The sequence below is a fragment of the Vidua chalybeata genome, chromosome 18 (assembly GCF_026979565.1).
Source record: "Vidua chalybeata isolate OUT-0048 chromosome 18, bVidCha1 merged haplotype, whole genome shotgun sequence".
NCBI classification, from domain to species: domain Eukaryota; kingdom Metazoa; phylum Chordata; class Aves; order Passeriformes; family Viduidae; genus Vidua; species Vidua chalybeata.
The window spans coordinates 4,690,865-4,707,847 of record NC_071547.1 but is presented as its reverse complement, the minus strand read 5'-3'; the positions used below and the strand labels follow the sequence as shown (position 1 = coordinate 4,707,847).

General features: G+C 45.3%; 1 protein-coding gene across 8 annotated transcripts in view; it reads right to left on the bottom strand.

The window, feature by feature from the left end:
* The window catches only part of KIAA1671 (KIAA1671 ortholog), a 64,881-nt gene that overhangs the window by 2,576 nt on the left and 45,322 nt on the right, over positions 1-16,983 (bottom strand). For 7 of the 8 annotated variants that reach the window (XR_008434094.1, XM_053959764.1, XM_053959763.1 and 4 more), the window contains 6 exons: positions 6,708-6,826; positions 2,680-2,932; positions 1,055-1,229; positions 730-857; positions 393-526; positions 152-234 (listed from right to left, as the gene is read on the bottom strand). Coding sequence is in view for 7 of the 8 variants with exons in the window: in XM_053959764.1 (XP_053815739.1) it covers positions 156-234; positions 393-526; positions 730-857; positions 1,055-1,229; positions 2,680-2,932; positions 6,708-6,826 (888 nt within the window). In the remaining variant the exon portion in view is untranslated. Of the gene's footprint in view, positions 1-151; positions 235-392; positions 527-729; positions 858-1,054; positions 1,230-2,679; positions 2,933-6,707; positions 6,827-11,116; positions 11,266-16,983 lie in introns of those variants that run through there. The other variant, XM_053959769.1, reaches the window with a different exon arrangement.

Below are 16,983 nucleotides of genomic sequence, written 5' to 3'. Positions count from 1 at the left end.
GAGGAGCACCAGCCCCTGCCACCCCTGGTGCACAGGACAGGGTAAGGGCAGTGTTGGTGGGGCCACAGTGGTGACACCAACACATCAAAGGAAATGTGAGTGTGTCACTGCACACCTGCACTCAGCAAAGCCCCCCTTCCTACCCAAGTACCTTTTCAAACCTGATTCTCATAATGGCTCTGTCTCTTCTTTGATTTCAGCTCCTTCAGCCACTGAGGAGACTTTTCTTCTGACCTAAGATATATATTAAAAAAAAATACTCTTTATTCTTTCATTATGAAAACTCCTGCCAGAAACAACAACAACAAAAAAGCAATGTACAGCTTGTTGCATTGTTTTTTCCTTCCACCAAGAAGAGCACGAGCCTTTTCCTGACGCTGGGATTCTCTCACCTGTCCTCCTTTTCCACACTGGAGGGCAGCACTCTGCTGCCGGGAGTGCCGAGCTGTGCTTTGGGGGATTTGAAGAGCTGAGCAGAGCCGATGTCACCAGTGCTCTCAGACTCCTGTCTTTTCCGCAGTTGGGCCTAAATATAAAGATAAACAAAGGGGTCCTTTTAAGCCAGCATCCAGGCTTTTTTTTTTTGGAATGCAGAACGGATCACTCCAGATTTATAAAAACAAAAAAATTCCCTGAAATGAGTGAAATGAGTGAGGGAATTCTTTATAAAGCATCTGCAGGTATTCAATGGTATTTAATACTTAAATACTGGGCTCTGCCTGAGCTCACCTTGAGAACAGAGTGATCCATCCCTGGGAACACGGGCAGTCTCTGGGCTTGCACAGAAGATGACCTCGGAGTGTGCTGGATCTTGTCTTCCTCCTCAGAATCTTCCTGTTGCATAGTTTTCTTCTCTTCTAATTAATTGTTAAAAAAAAAATAAAAAAAGCAGAGGGGGAAACCATGAGCTGGCTTTTCATCTCTGCCTTGCTCAACATTTCTTCCTGCACTCAAGCAGGAATGAAGGGCAGTATTTAAAAAACGCCTTTTAAAAACTCCTGCCCTTGCACCCAGGCTGACCACAACCAATTACTCCAGGTAGCTGAGGGGTTACCTGTGGAATCTTTGAACATCCAGCCGTTATCTGGTTCTTCTGTCAAGGAAAACCTGTTCTCCAGGTCCAGCCCTCTGCTCCTGCGCAGCGAGTGCGACGCGGGCGCCCGGCACCGCCGCTTCTTGCTCAGCTGCACCCGAGTCTTCAGAGCACTGGAGTCCAGGACAGCTGTGTGCTGGAGAAACACACACCTGGGAATGAGCCCCAGCTCCTCCACAGTGAAATCCCAACCCACTTGATTGCATTCACCAATTAAAATGGACATTTGCCTGATTATTATTGTTGTAGTCACTTAAAATCATAGTAAAGAGAGTGTATGATGAGGACATGGTATTTGGTGGCAAACTGGGTGTAGTCCTTTGATCTAGGGTGTGGATACCTGAGTTGCATGAATAATTTGCACTAAATTAACACAAAAAAATAACTGCAATAATCAGGAGTTTAGTTCCTAGAGTGTTTTATCAATACAGGCCTTGCTAGTTGGTAGCAGATGAAGTCAAATCCTGAGATAGGGGTCTAAAAACAATGATTATACAAAATTCCCTTGGAGTGCAGAGCTGCAGCTTCCCTGCCAGCCACAAACACTCAAAGCCACTCACCAGCAACAAGAACACTCCAAGTTTAGTGTCACAGCATTCAGAAACCTTCTGTGATCAGTCATTTCTAACATATGCAATAAGCAGTAACATTTACAGAGCTGTAATTTATTCACTTGCTTAAAGCAATGTGCTGTTACAGATTTGCCTGTAACCACCAAATATCCCTGAGCCTCCCCTTCTCCAGAAAATGTGGATTTGCTCCTTTTTTCAAAAGATTTCAGGTCAGGAATCAACTACTTATCACACAGCATTAGCCAGTTGCACTTAGAGCTATTAATGTTTTACAGAGACACCTTTAGTGGCCCAGGGACAAAACAAAACCTTCTGGAAGTGTTAAAATGTGGATGTGGCACTTGGGGACATGGTGGTGGTGGCCTTGGCAGTGCTGGGGGAACAGCTGGACTCAATGATCTTAGAAGGCTTTTCCAAACTAAACAAAGTTCTTGCAGCACTAGACCTCATTAACTGTGTATAGCCAGAAACCCCTGGTCTTAGACCAACTGCAAGATTCTTCAATATAAAAAAAATCCTTTAAAATACAACTGTGAGCTACTGGAAAAAACCAATTGTAAATAAGAAAAATATTAGTGAAGGTCCTTACAGCCTTAAATCTGCTTGACTGACAGCACAGCAGTCAGTGACTGTTGTGTTATTTAATTATGCTTCCAATATTCATCCCTGGAAGTGTCCAAGGCCAGGTTGGATGGGGCTTGGAGAAATCTGGTCTGTGGAAAGTGTCCCTGCCCAAGGCAGGGGGTGGAACTGAACGAGCTTTAAGATCCCTTCCAACCCAAACCAGTCTGGGATTCCATGATTCCATTATCCAAGGCCAGCAGCTTTATGGAATCTCTCAGAACCTAAACTCTACAGAGACTTAGAAGAACTCTGTAGTTTTGATCCTAAACTTTTCAGGCAGGAAAACATCTGATGAAATTCAGCGTGGGAGAGGCAGGGCAGAACTGGTTGCAAAGTTTCCAGAAGGAACCGGAGAGGGCTTAACTGAGGGAACACACGATGGCAACTTACATCAATGAAGGAGAAATAACTCTTGTCCTCAGGGAGTGTGTCCCCTGGAGGAGGCAGATCAGTGCCATCAGTGGAGTCCATGTCTGTGCTGGAACGGTCCAGGCTGGTGCTCCTTTGCTCTTTGGAGAAGTCATGGTGCTCAGGCAGGGAGGGTGGCTCTGTCTGCGAGGACAGCGAGGACGCGTGGCTGCCCGCGGGCTGCTTCCGCCCTGGCACCACCTCATTGTCCAGGGAAGGAGATTCTCCCACAAAGCTGCAAATTGGAGCAAATGGAATCTGTGAGACTTCAGGGCAAACAGGGACCTGCAAGGCCAGGCTGGATCACACCTGATCAGCAGGGGCTAAATAAAATTGGAACAGAAAGTTTGAGTACCAGCAGCACGGTGTGGATCCCTTCCACTGGCACAGCCCTCACCCCTTGGATCCACAGCGTGTTGGGGATTCACAACGTGTATCCCAGCCAGCCTGAGGATTTTTTCCTTCAGGAATGCTGGAGCTGAAGAGAGCTGGGCACCAGGTGGCAGCCTAAGGCAGGGCTCCATGGGCAGAGCTTCTCGTGCCTCGGGAAAGAGGGCAGCAGCACCTGCTCCCCAGTGCTGGGATGCTCCCAGTGTATTCCTAGAATTCCTCCCATAGCCTAGACTGACAGGAATGAGCTGCAGGGTCAGGACTGAAAGCTGGACTCAGTTGTGTCTGCCTTTGTCACAAAGGCTGGAATATTCCTTGAAATAGGAAGACTACCATCAGTAAAAATTGGGCTGTCGTGCTTCTAATTCCCAGTTTGAAAAAACCAAAACCTAAAGGCTTTTGTTCTGATTTCTTTTTTTTCCTCCTCTTGATAGAAGTCTTTTGCCACTAAGCAGCATTTCTTGGGCACATATCTAGGAACACTGTTCTAAACCTAAAAACCCCACACATACATCCATATACACACATCTTTTAAGCAATAAACCTTAGTATTTGGTACAGCAATCCCAGGAGAAAACCACTCAGGAGTTTACTGCTGGATAACAGCATTCCATCAGCACTAGCACATGGTACAATGTCCAGTCTGGCAGAGCAGACACTGCCCAGAGGGTTTCCAGCATACGAGCAGAGGGAATGCTGCTTCCCTCCTTCACCAGTGGGCCCCAGGATAATTAAGAATGGCACTAATGAGCTCTGGGGGAAAGTTTTTGTCTAGGATTTTTGCTTCGAATGACATTTGGTATCTGCAGCATTAGGCTTTAGAGCCACTGCAATATGGAAGAATGGAGAGGGGAGGGACAATCTGCAGCACCTTTCATGGGAATTAAAGCGTGCGTTGCAAGGATCCTCTTGGACTTGCACGTCTCCAAAAAGTCTGCTACATCCCAGGGCTGCAGCTGATACACTTCACTGAGGTTTTTAAAACTGAAATATCTGAGATTAATATGTGATAGAAATCCAGCTGAATTAGGACTGGTTGGTGGTTCCTCATTCCCAAACCTTCCCAGTGGATTTTTCCTTTGGAGTTTCTGCACAATTACAGCCCCATACACCAACCCCTATGGCACAGCTCATCCCCAAATGTGGGAGGTGTACCTGGAGTCCAAACCCAGCTATGTGCAGTGGATTCTTTCCAGTGAACAGCTAATTAGGGGGAAAATTCCCTTCAGAAAAATGAAATTGAAAACATATTTTTCAGTTCTCATCACTGAGATGTATTACGCACCTCTTTCTATTACTTCATTAAGATTTCAGGGTTTGTGAGCATATGCATGAGCTGCCCCTGATGCTCCACAGGTACATTTATAGACACTTCTCTGAGAAATCATCCCTCACGTGGAGCACACCAACCCAGCAGGATGGTTATCACAATGGACAATAAACTGACAGCAATCCTCACTTTCAACTGCAATTAAATTTAATTAGTTTTAGCAAGACAGTGTATAGAGGCCATAAAAAGTTGTTGCTTCAGCCTGTGAAATTAGGAGTCAGAGCTGTATTGCTCCACCATCGAAAACCAATTCCTTTCCTGTAAAAACCAAAAATTTTCCTTATGAAGATTGTTCTAACCTAAAAGAATTTTCTACAGTGCCAACTTGGAAAAGCTTATTAAATCACTTGAGAAAAATTAAAATAAAATCTTTCAGATAAACTAAGAAAAATCCAATTAATGCCTCCAAACTGGAGGAGATGGTTTAATCTGTGTCCATCCCAAGGAGTTATTGGCCAAAGCCCACTGGAACCAGCCCAGAGGAGCTCCTTATGCTAATTCCAGCAGTGACTCAGCTCTAGAGGAAAATACTCCTTCCTTCACCTTCCAAAAGCTCATCTAGGAAAAGGACTGTGTTCATCCTGTTGCCATGAAGTTATGGCTTTTGATTTCAAAATTCCCTTCCTCTCCCAGGGAAGCAGAGGAGTCACCATCCCTGGAAGTGTTCAAATGCCAAGCAGAGGTGGCTCTGCTTGGATGAATGGCCACAGTGGGATTCAGGTGAAGGCTGGACTCGGTCATCTTGGAGGTCTTTTCCAACCTTAAGGCCTCTGTGATTCCATGAAGATGAGGTCATTCCCAGAAGCACTAATGGAACACTCCTAAAATAATCCCTCCGTGGCTGCAATACTGGGAAATGCCCCAGACTGGAGGTTCCCCCAGCACAGCAGGAGGCTGTGACACCGTTTGGTCCCCGCGGGATGTGACACCGTGGGGCTGGCAGCGGAAATGCTCCCAGGGAAGTGAGCCAGGCCAAACAGGAAAACTGAACCATCAACATCTCCTGCGAGTTCCTGCCTCCAGCTGGGGTGAGGAGGAGGCACCAAAGGCAGAGCCCTGCTCAGAGCACCCACAGCAACATGAGGAGAACGTCTGCACTGCTCCTGGCAGGGACTTCATCCAAAATAAACTGCAGACAAAATGCATTCCAGGAAGACTTCCATTATTTAAAAGTACATTAATCTCATTTCTCTTCAAGTGCCTGAATAAATACAGCAGTAATTCCCCTGCAATGGGCTGTAAGTCAAAATAAAACAGAGCAATGGGGTGGCAAAATGCTGAAGAGTCTCTACACTGTCACCATTATACTGTAAAAAAGGCAAAATCTAAACGCTTCTTGCAGTGCAAACAAAATTCCAGCACATGGGATTGAATCCAATCCTTCAGTGAACCGGAATGTTTAGGGGGAGCTGTTCTAATCAGGATGGATGGATTGAAATGACTCTCCAGTGCTGTCTGCTGTGAAGCTGAGACAAGCACCTTTGTTAAGAAACTGATCTCAGAAATGTCTGTACCATCCTGGGATCCAAGTTAATTTTACAGCAGCCTGGCTGTCACTGTTGGCACTCCCTTGGCTGCTGAACCTCAAGCTGGTCGTTACCCTGATTTCATAAGCAATAAAAATATTCATAACACACAGTGCTCAAGTGCAGAACAAACCAAATGTAATTGACATTAATGTCTGCTGTAAGATCCCAACAAATATAGCATTAAAAACCAGATAAAATGCTATTTTCATACCACACTGAGCAGACAGGATACAAGTTCAGGGTAGATCAAGCTGTAATTTATACAACAGGTGTGAACTATAAAAAAACTCACACTTTACTGCTCTAGGTTTATTTCACTAAATCATTCTAAGAACAAAAAAGCATCAGCAATACTCAGTATCAGTTTCACTCAGCTGATAATCCATTTCATCCTCCACTTCACCACCAATAAAACACTTGAGAGTCTGAGATATGGGCATGGAGAGATGTACCCTGTGTCACCCCACCTGAGGCCCAGAGTCCCTGCTCCAGAGGCATTTTGCCACTCTGCTATTCCAGAGGGATTTTGCCACTCACCCCACCTGGTAGTATTTTTAAAGGAAAGGCGATGACAGAAAATCAGATTTAAAAACAAAGAAAACAAATAGAAGCCTCCAAGAACAGGGCTTGGAGCAACCTGCTCTAGCAGAAGATGTCCTATGGCTGAGGGTTGGAACGAGACAATCTTTAAGGCCATGAAAGCATTCTGGGATGGTGGGATTGCAGCATTTCCCCTCCTCCCCAGGCTGAGGAAAGCTCACCTGTCGCCGCTGTGCCGCTGCTCGTTCCAGGTGCCGTACTGGCTGTCGGGCTCCTGCACCAGCGTGTCCGTGTCCTTCGCCCCCGGCGGCTGCCTGGAGAAGCATTGCCTCAGCTGGTCCTGCAACAAAACCTTCAGTCAGTGCTCCAGCCCCTGGCTGAGGGATTAGCAGGTTTTATTGGCAATAATGGCTTGGAATCTGACAGTTAAACTTGGCCGACTGGGAATGAAGTTAAACGCGAAGAACTGCTGTGAACTCGGAGCGACAATTCTCTGTACAATAATTCTCTGTACAATAACTACAATAATTGTTTTCCTGGGCAAATAAATGATTACAGAGGTTGGAGCTGACTCCTTGGTTTCAGGAACTCCATGCTGCTTTAATATTGCTCTTATCTCAGGTTGCACAGAACTTCTCAAAGCACCTATGCAAGCACAAGGAATTGTGCTGGGAATGATATTTCATCTCCTCAAGCACAGCAGGCAAACATCAACTCCACTGCTCTTTTCCTGGGTTTAATAAAATGATCCTTTTCTTTTTTTTTTCCCCAAGCTTTGTTTGGAAGACATTCAAAATAAAATGCATAAATACATAAATAAATAATAAGCACAGGGCCAGACACAAAAAGCTTTCTACAAACTGGTGTAACAGCCAAACCCAACACAGGACAGACCACAGTGGGTTTGCTTTGTTTTACTCTGACCTCTCCTTTCCTGACAGTTTTTATTCCATGGATCTGCTGCTTTCCTAAGGAGGAATGAGTGGATCCCAGGCCCTCAGCTTTCCAGGGAGAAAAGTGGGTCACTGCTGGCACCCCAGACTTGCAGCACACCAATGTCAACCCAGCCCTGCAGTTATGCAGAGTTATTCAAGGAGCTTCAAGAGTTCCTGAAATTCTACACTGAGAACAGATAATTAACTATTGGTCTCTTTCACCTTCATTACCCTGAACAAATACAAACATGGCTTTCAGCTCCAGATCAGTTTTGCTTATCAAGATTTTATCTGACAGCAAATTACATGGTTTCCACCTGCCCTTGGAAAAATCCAAGGATTTTTCTCTCTTTCTAGTACTCCTTGCCTCCGACCCACTGAGCAGAACACATTGCTGGGACTACAACACCTCTTCAGGCACCACACACAAAGAAACAATATTTAAGAAATCCCATATTTAATATGTAGAATTCCTTCATATTTTTGGGGGAAAAAAAGGGAGATTGCATGTTTATTTGTTTCTTTTATTTTGTACACCTAAAGAATGCTGCCTCTTAAGACTATAAAACCATTAATAATAATTCAGCAGTGCTGACACCTGGCTACTGAAGAAGTCCCACAACACTTCCAGTTCTCATAACCAGTTCTTATTTCCCAGTGGCCACAGCCACTCTCCAGCCCTGTTGTGCTCTTTGCTGCTGACACAGTGCTTGTGTTTTAATGCAAAGAAAATACAAAAGGCTCCACCATTTACTCCAACTATCACCATGCACCTCAAAGTGAAAGACTAAGTCAAATTCTGTTTGCAATACTCAAGTAAAACGGGCTTGGTTTGTGAGTTACATGGAACAGACATTTCCTGCTTTTCATACTCCAGATGTTCCTGCAGCCCCAGAATTCACTGGTTCTTACACTTTATACAATCATAGGATCTTTAAGGTTGGAAAAAAACCTCAAAAAGATGGAGTCAAACCTATCCTATACAGATATCTAAATAGAGATATGTACATGAATGCCTGGAGGCGAGTTAAGCTCTTACATTTCCCAGTCCATGCCAGGTACAAGATTCCAAATGTGAGCCAGGCACACGCTGCTTCCAACGCAGGAGACAGTCTGGTATTTCCTAGAAACCACGGGGCATTTCCTCCTGCTTGGCTTGGCTGTATATTTTGCCTTCCACAAATTCCCTCTGCAGCTTCCCAATCCCATGATTTGCTCCAGGGACTCCTGGCCTCAGCTCTCACCCAGTGGCCATGGTACCTTTGGCCAGTGGCTGCCCTTCTAGGAAAGGAACTAATAAATACCAGTGGCTCTTCTCACTTCTCTCCCAACTGTCCACACTCATTCAGGGGATTATTTTCCACCTTGATGCTTATTATGAATTTTTTTCAATGCCAATCCCACATCATGAGTTACCTCACTCTTATACTCAATGTTCAGCATTTTCCACTGGTTACAACTAAAGCCCGTTAACTCTACACATGGCACCATTTTATTTGCAACCACTCATGCTGTTTTACAAGAAATTAAGACTAAAAAGCTTAGAAACAGGAACAGGAGCAGCAGAGGGGCAGCTTTTGTCGTGCTGCAGTGGGGAGCCCTTGTTTACACAGTGCTGAGTTATCGGGGCCCTGGGGGCTGTGCAGGAGGGGTGTGGGCAGCCCAGATAACAACGGCTCAGCAGCCACAGGGGTCAGCTTTAGATGCAAAGACACCACTCCTGTGAAGGCTCAGGAACACCTAACAACATTTTACACTGCTGCCCAGAATGACACCATTAGCAGAGTTATTTCTCTGTGCTAAACCCAAAACAAGCCTGAAAAAGAAATAAAATTGCTGCTTCTGAAGGCATTGTGAAGTTAAGTTCAATACAACAAACCAAAGCTAAATGTCAGGAATAAAACACTCCAAACTCTGGGAAATCCAGAGTTCTTTGTGTTCTGAAGACTTTGTTATATTCAGAATCATTATTTTATTTTGCTTCTGGAGGAAGCTGCTTATTTCAAGACGATTGTGTCCTTCCCTGACAGGCCCTTTCAACATGTACTTTTTAAGGTGCCAAATGATTAATTGGGAAAAATAAACTCTCTCTAGGTACCAAGCAGAAAAATAAGGAGTGGGAAGAGGAGCTGATCCTCTCCTTGGCTGGTGGAGGAGGTGTTGGCTGGGGGCACTGAGAACAGTGCAGAAAAGCAATTTATAGCCTGTGCAGCAGCTCAGAGGAGAGGGGGTGCTGAGGAAGGAAGTGACAACAAACCAGGAAGATTTTCCTTGCCAGAAGGTGATTATTAGCAAGAATGAAGAGTTTTAGCTTTTCTTTTGAAGATCTCTTTTCTATTATTGTCACCACACTCCTGAAAGACTCAAGGCAGTCAACACAAAGCCAGGCAAGGTACAGACGTTTCCTCCATAAACAGAATATTCAGGAAACTGGAAAACCAAACATTCCAAAGGAAAAAGCAGTAAAGAGGGGTCTGGTGTCTTTTTAGTACACAAGATAAACCCAAATTAGAACTTTTCTAATTTATGATGACAGAAAAATCTCCCAAATCAAATAAAACCCACGCCTGATCCAGGTTTCAAATGTTGTAATTCTCCAAGCTTTGATCTTTAACTCCCCAATTTTTACACCAGGAGCTAGGGAAAAAAATCTACTTAATTTTTCTATAAAATTAAGCAGCCGAGCTGTGTCCTGCTTTGCCTCTGATTCTTCTAAAATGAGCCATTATGATTATGCCTCTTTCAGTCCTCCCTTGGAATTAAGCTGGGCTTGGCTACAGTCCAGGGCTGATTACTCCTGCAATTTCCCATTCCTGAAAACGATGCACACACAACATTGGTCCCACCAGCCCCAAAATCACCCCTAACTCTGAGTCAATGCAGACATTTATGTGCAAAACCCTCCTGCACTGATGGGAAATGAAGACCTGGCACAGGAGGAACACCAGCTCGAGAGATCTCCTGAGTCAGAAGCTGCACAGACAGTTTCAAAAATATCTTTGTTTGCCAAGGAGCCCAAGACATCAGCCAGCCAAAGTGACAGCCCACAGCTTGAGTGTGAATGTTCAGAGCTAAATTCCACTGGCATGGATTGGGTATGAAGAGGAACTGCACAATGGAAGGAAGTTTTGACCATCTGCCTTGTGAATACACAACTCAGAGAAAAAATGGTGCTGATTTCTTGAAAAGGGCTCCTTCCTCTTCTTCTTTTTTTTTTTTCCTATTTTCTCCTCTCCTTACTTTAATTAAAGAAGCAAAAAATGTGGTTAAATTGCCCCTTAAGTGTGACACTGCATTTTAGCAGAGCTCACAAGTCCTTACAAATCCTGAAAAGTATTCCAGCTGTTCCTCTGCAGCATGCCAGGAAGACAGCAACAGACCTCCACCTATTCATATTTTATGGTATTATTTTGTAGTGGACTCTGCTTTGAAAGGGATGCTGGGCTTGATGAGCACAAGAAGTCCTTTATAACCTAAATTATTCTACAATTACTCTAAGAGTTCTAAGGACTAAGAAGTGAATTATAGATTTTGGAGCACTAACAGAATTATCATAACATAACATCAGATTGCACTGAAAACCCCACCACAATAAGAGGGCCTATGGGTCACAGCCCATGGATTTTAATTTGGAAGTACCCAAATGCCAAGACAGCAAGTGGGAAGAGGATCCCAGGATTTCCATCTGTACTTACTATCCATCCAATGAATGCTGCCCATAAGGAGTAAGTCATGGCTCCAGCTCCTCTTAACTCCCAGCAATCAGGTGGGATTCAGACTGGTGAGATCAGCCAGCTCTGTGCTTTAATTACTTGCTGAAAGGAGTCAGTGCCTAGGGGAACGTTCCAGGCTGAGGCAGCACCTTCTGCCCCCACCCTCCCTGCTGCAGCCCCAGATAAAGAGTTCCAGGAACTGCCCAGCTGAGCTCAGGGATGAGTTCCAGACCTCCAGCATGAGGGAAGGCTCCCCAGCCCTCCCAAACACCCCTGCCAGCACAACAGCCTCAAACAGGACAGCACTGCCCATCCCTGGAGACCAAGAGCAGGGACAGAATTCATGGAATGATTCCATCTCAGAACCTCCAGGGCTTTCCAGCCTGACACAGGCACCTCCAGGGTGGTCAGCAGGTAAGGGGATGGCAGTGAGTGGCCGTGGTGTCTGCTCAGGTGGAGCATCCCTGTGTGGGGTGTCCAGCTCTGGGGTCCCAGCACAGGGAGGATGCAGATGTTGGAGTGAGTCCAGAGGAGGCCCTGAAGAAGATTAGAGGAATGGAGCAGCTCTCCCATAAGGCTGAGAACTGGGGTTGTTCAGCCTAGAGAAGAGAAGGCTCCAGGGAGACCTTACTATGGCCTTGCAGTATCTAAAGGGGCTCCAAGAGAGCTGGGGAGGGATTTTGGACAAGGGGGAATGGCTTCCCACTGACAGACAGTAGCTTCAGATTCATGTCAGGAAGAAATGCTTCCCTGCTCAGGGCAGCTGTGGCTGCCCCATCCCTGGAAGTGTCCCAGCCAGGCTGGACAGGGCTTGGAGCAGCCTGGGATAGGGGAAGATGTCCCTGCCCATGGCAGGGGCTGCAATGGGATGAGCTTTAAGGTCCCTCCCAACCCAGACCATTCCATGATCCCTCTGGCCCTGCTGCATCCTGGGCTGGACAAGCTGGTTTTATGTGAAAAACTGGAGCTGCTGCTGCTACTGCTGAATGCACAAACAGTGCCTGGAGAAACACACGTGTGCCCCACGTGACCGCGAGCACTCACACAACACATTCAGCTCTCAGATCCTAAGGAGCTCCACTGCTCTGCTCAAAAATCCTTTAAATAATGGATGTTTCCCTCTCCCATGGGCAGTGGAGTACGTTCCAGTCCCACAGTACCAAGCATCTCATAAATGCCATCAGGCCTGACAGCCTCCCTGTTGCTATGCAACCCTGGGCTGCTTTTCCATGTGAGTTTTCCCTGCCTCTTCCACAGGGATATGATACCCAACCACCAATTACATCCCTGATGCTAAAGCCTGACAGCATTTCCCTTACGAAGCAGGAGTTGTTTTTAGAGGGTGACTTGTCTAATTCTCCACCTTTCCATTGCTTCCCCACTGAGGCACAGGACTGGATCCCAACCCTTTCCCCCTGGAAAGGCACAGCAAAAATTGCAGCAAAGCAGATGTACTAAAGGAGCTCCAAGAGAGCTGGGGAGGGACTTTGGAGGGGAATGGTTTTAAACTGGCATAGGGCAGGTTTAGATCAGATATTAGGAAGAAATTCTTGCCTGTGAGGGTGGTAAAGCCCTGGCACAGGCTGCAGCACCAAAGAGAGACCCAAAGCCTACCCTGCATCGATTCTGGCCACACCAGAGAATGCGGTCAGATGAATGCAGACGAAGTTGGTTTTGCCAGGGATCTGGTTATGATCATACAGTGACATCAGCTCCCTGCTCCTGCAGTGACTCCTGGTGCTGTTATCCTCCTCATTCCACAGAGGACTTCAAAGACATTTGAGAGTTTGTCATTTTTTCTACCCTGCAAATCGAGCTGCTCTGCCCTGCTGTAAATACTCACCACACACAGGTCAGGAGGTTCAGGGCAAGGCTGAAGATGGAGCAGAGGTTGACCCAATGTGCAAAAAGCAGACGAGAATCTAATTCTAAATATAAGCCCTGCTAGGGCTGAGTGAGCCACAACAGCACTTCCTCTGAGAGGTGGGAGTGTACCACAGCACAGCAGAGGAACTAGCAGGGAACATCTTTAAAACCTCTCCTATACCATCAGATTAAATTGCCTTTTCAGCCTCAGGCAGCCAAGCTGATAAGGAATGAACCCCTAAGAAAGCCAAGGCAGCAAGAAGGAGCCAGAGGCTCTGGCAGGAAGATCCTGAGCAGCGACAGGGAATCCAGGCTCTCCCCAGGGCACGTGTAACTCTCATCAGAGTTAATAAAACCCGGCTCTGAGCGTGGAACAGGATCCCTCGACTTCAACACTGCAGGAGGCACAAGCCAGAACAAGGCAATTTCATTCTGGGATGCCAAGGAGGGGATAGATTTGCTTTTTTTTTGAAAAGCTGCATAGTTGAAATCAACACCTCCTACTCCAAATGCTGCATTTCACAGCTCTTCTGCACAGTTAACCATGAGACACGAGTTAAACTTCAAACAAACATTCCTGGGAAAAAAGCGCTCCTTAGCTTAAAGCCTGGAATTCAAGATGTAGAGAAAGTGATAGGATTTCCTGACAACAAGTGAATAACAAACATGCTCGTTTCAACACACGGCTCAGGAGATGTTTTAGGAGACAGCAGTCAAAACACACACACAGTCACCCCCCAGTGAACGCCAGGAGTGTTTCCCAAAACTTTCCCAATATTACCAATTCCAATAAAAATGGATTGTCAGAATAGGGAGGCTGTGAGGCCCTGGCACAGCGTGTCCAGAGAAGCTGTGGCTGCCCCATCCCTGGAAGTGTCCCAGGCCAGGCTGGAAAAACTTGGGATACTGCAAGGTGTCCCAGCCCATGGCAGGGGGTGGGACTGGGTAATTTTTAGCCCCCTTTCAACCCAAATTCTTCTGGGATTCTATGATTCTAAGGGATTCTTCTGGTATTCTATGATTCTAATGATTCTTGCATTCAGAGAAGTTTTTGTATGATACAATTTATTTCCCCTGAAAGCTGTCACTTACAGCTTTAAAAAAAAAAAAAAAAAAGAAAAAAAGAGGCAGCAAGGTGGATGAGCACAAAATATCAGCTCTAAATTTATTTATACTATTTTCTTCTTGTTTAAGAGCATGGTAAAAATCAACTCCTTGCAGTCAGCCTAAGTGAAATCACAGAGTAAAGTCGTTTAAATAATTATTCCTGTCAAAATAACGAGAGAACAACAAAGGCAGCTACCAAATGCCCATCACTATGGATTTCTGGCCCAGATTTATCTGCCAGCTACGTTCATGGCCTGTTAAACCAAAGAGAAGTTATTAAGAATGAAAAAGAACTGTTTCAGCACTGGCCCTTGTATCTTCATTAATTAAACTGAACAGCTTCACTCCTCCCCCCAGCCCTAAACAAGACAAACAACTCATTTTTAAAGGCTGCTTGCTGCAAACTTGCTTCCCCCTACCCTAACAGCTCCCTGGGAATTTAAAGATAAAATTTAAAGATTAAAATTCCATTTACTGATAGTACCAAAAAATTATTTTTGAGAACAACTCACTGTGTTCTCAGTGAATATTAGGGCAGAACAATTCAGCAACTGTTCACCGTAGGGCCTGTACCTATTCCAAGTTCAGAATCAAAGTGCCAACTTGTAGTAATTTCTCTTTACAAATCGTTTGTTGAAGGATGCTCACCACAAAGGACAAACTTTTTGCAGACAGATTTGGGTACAACATAACAAGCACTGCAGATCAAAGCTCTTCTGTAAGTAGAGACACAGTCCCAGGTGAATGCAGGTGTGGAACTCAAACCAGGGTCCTGCCCTGCTCCAGAAAGGGATCCTGTTTGATGGGAAAAGGCAGGCTCCACCAGCTTTCCCCAGCAACAAGCTTAGAATGAAACATCTGGGAAGATTAATAAAAACTAGGATGGGAATTTCAGCCTCTAGCAGGGAAAGGGCTGTAGGATGCAACAAAAACCCTCAAAAGGACTAAGTGCCCTCCCAGCACATCTGGGACACATGCATGAAACAAATCACTCCACTCCCATCTTTATTTTGGAATTAAAAACTGCATCCAAACTAAGTAATGGTGGTGCTGCCAGATGAATTTTGAATGAAAACAACATTTTCTTTGACTGCCCAATACACCAAAAGCAAAGCACTGCTAAATGCACTTAAGTGTTATTTTTAGCATGTATCAGAGCAATTTAGGTAAAACACATCGACCACTCTCAGCCCCAGAATTCATCTTTCCTGTTCTGTGTGAAACACCTCTGAGGTTTTCCATGACTTTTTTTAGCAGTGTAAAGTGGAGCCAAGGGAATCAAACAGCTTGCCCTGGTTTTATTGTATGGCAACAAACCTCGAGACCTAGAACAGTGCTGGCTGTGAAACCAGATCTCACACCTATAATAGAACCATGACCGACAGACCCTGATTAAATCTGAGGCCATGTTTAATGCATGTATCTCTGCTCCTCTTACAAAGACACCAAGCTGATGACATGAGATGAAAATGGACAATTAACTCCATCAAAATACCTGAAAGAAAAATCAGCTTCTATTTAAAAGGTCTCACTGCAAAGTAAAAACTTCTGCAAGCTCAGCTATGGATTCGCAGATGTGAGGGTGAAGAAGTTTACTCATGCTGACTTAAATTGTGCTGCCTGAGTTGAATTTGGAGAGATTTTTGTGCCAAGTTCTTCACCAGTAACCACCAGTGGGAGCTGGAAGCCCCTGGCTGTGTCAGGCAGGGGTTCACAGGCACGGCTGCTCCTTTAAAAACTCTGTCAGCCCCGAGTGACTGCTCTACACTACAGCCCTAAAGCAGCACAGAAATCAGTTTACATCAGTTTACACTTTTGACTCATTCCATAGTTTTTTGTAGCACAATGTCAGTAGTTCCAAGGACTAAGACAAGACCCTGCTGCAAAAAAGCTGAAAAAGTACCAGCCCCAGGTCTGTTTGCCACAGACACAATGGCACCAACCACAAACTTCTTGGAGTGCTCACACCTTAAGTTTGAGCCCAAGTGAAACCAAATTCACACATAAAGCCAAGCACAAGCAGAATTCCTGCTGAAACAGAGGAACAGCAGCTCCAGCACTGTCACCAGTGACTTAAGTGAAAAGGTCACCCTGTGTCTCCTGATTTCTGCTCCGTAAGCAGTGCTGTGTAGGACAGCAGAACATTTGTCCTCTGCAGGTTTCACATTCCCATTTTTCAGCCTTCTTTTACACGAGTTGTTCATTCAGATTATTCCAATAAATCTAAAATGCCAGCCTAAAAAAAAAGCCAACAGAACTTCACCACGCTCACACTGTAACAGTGGTTACCAAATATTTTCTTCTTCATTCTTTTGTGCTTACTTGACACTATTTTCTTTCCCAGTCTGTCCAAACAGGACATGGATAGCAAGCTGGGACAGAAATGCACTACCCAGTGCTGATAGAGAGCAGTGGAAAGAGCCATATTCAAACACCACACCTGCCCAAGGAATGCAGCGTCACCTGCACTCATTCCCTGAGCAAACCCCGCCAGAGCTGCCAGTGTTTACACTTCACAATGAGTAACTGTTTTGTTTAATAATAAAAAAACAAAACAAAACATTTTAGCCACTTCAGAGAGTTTGGATTTACCCACATGTTGGCACCAAAGCTTGGGGCCCCTTTCCACACAACTCAACCACTGTCAGTGGTCAAACATGGGGCTTAAATCACCAGTTTCAGGTACAACTCAAACCACTGGTTTCAGCTCCTTTCCATGAAATAAACAGAATAAACCTGATTTTCTTCCCTTTCACTCCCTATCACCCCAAACCTTTGCTGCTTTGCAGGATGTGCCACAACAAGAATTGGGGGTGTCAACAATGGCCAGGAAGGTCATGGCAGCTGCAGCCCTCAGGAAACCAGCCTCTCCTCCA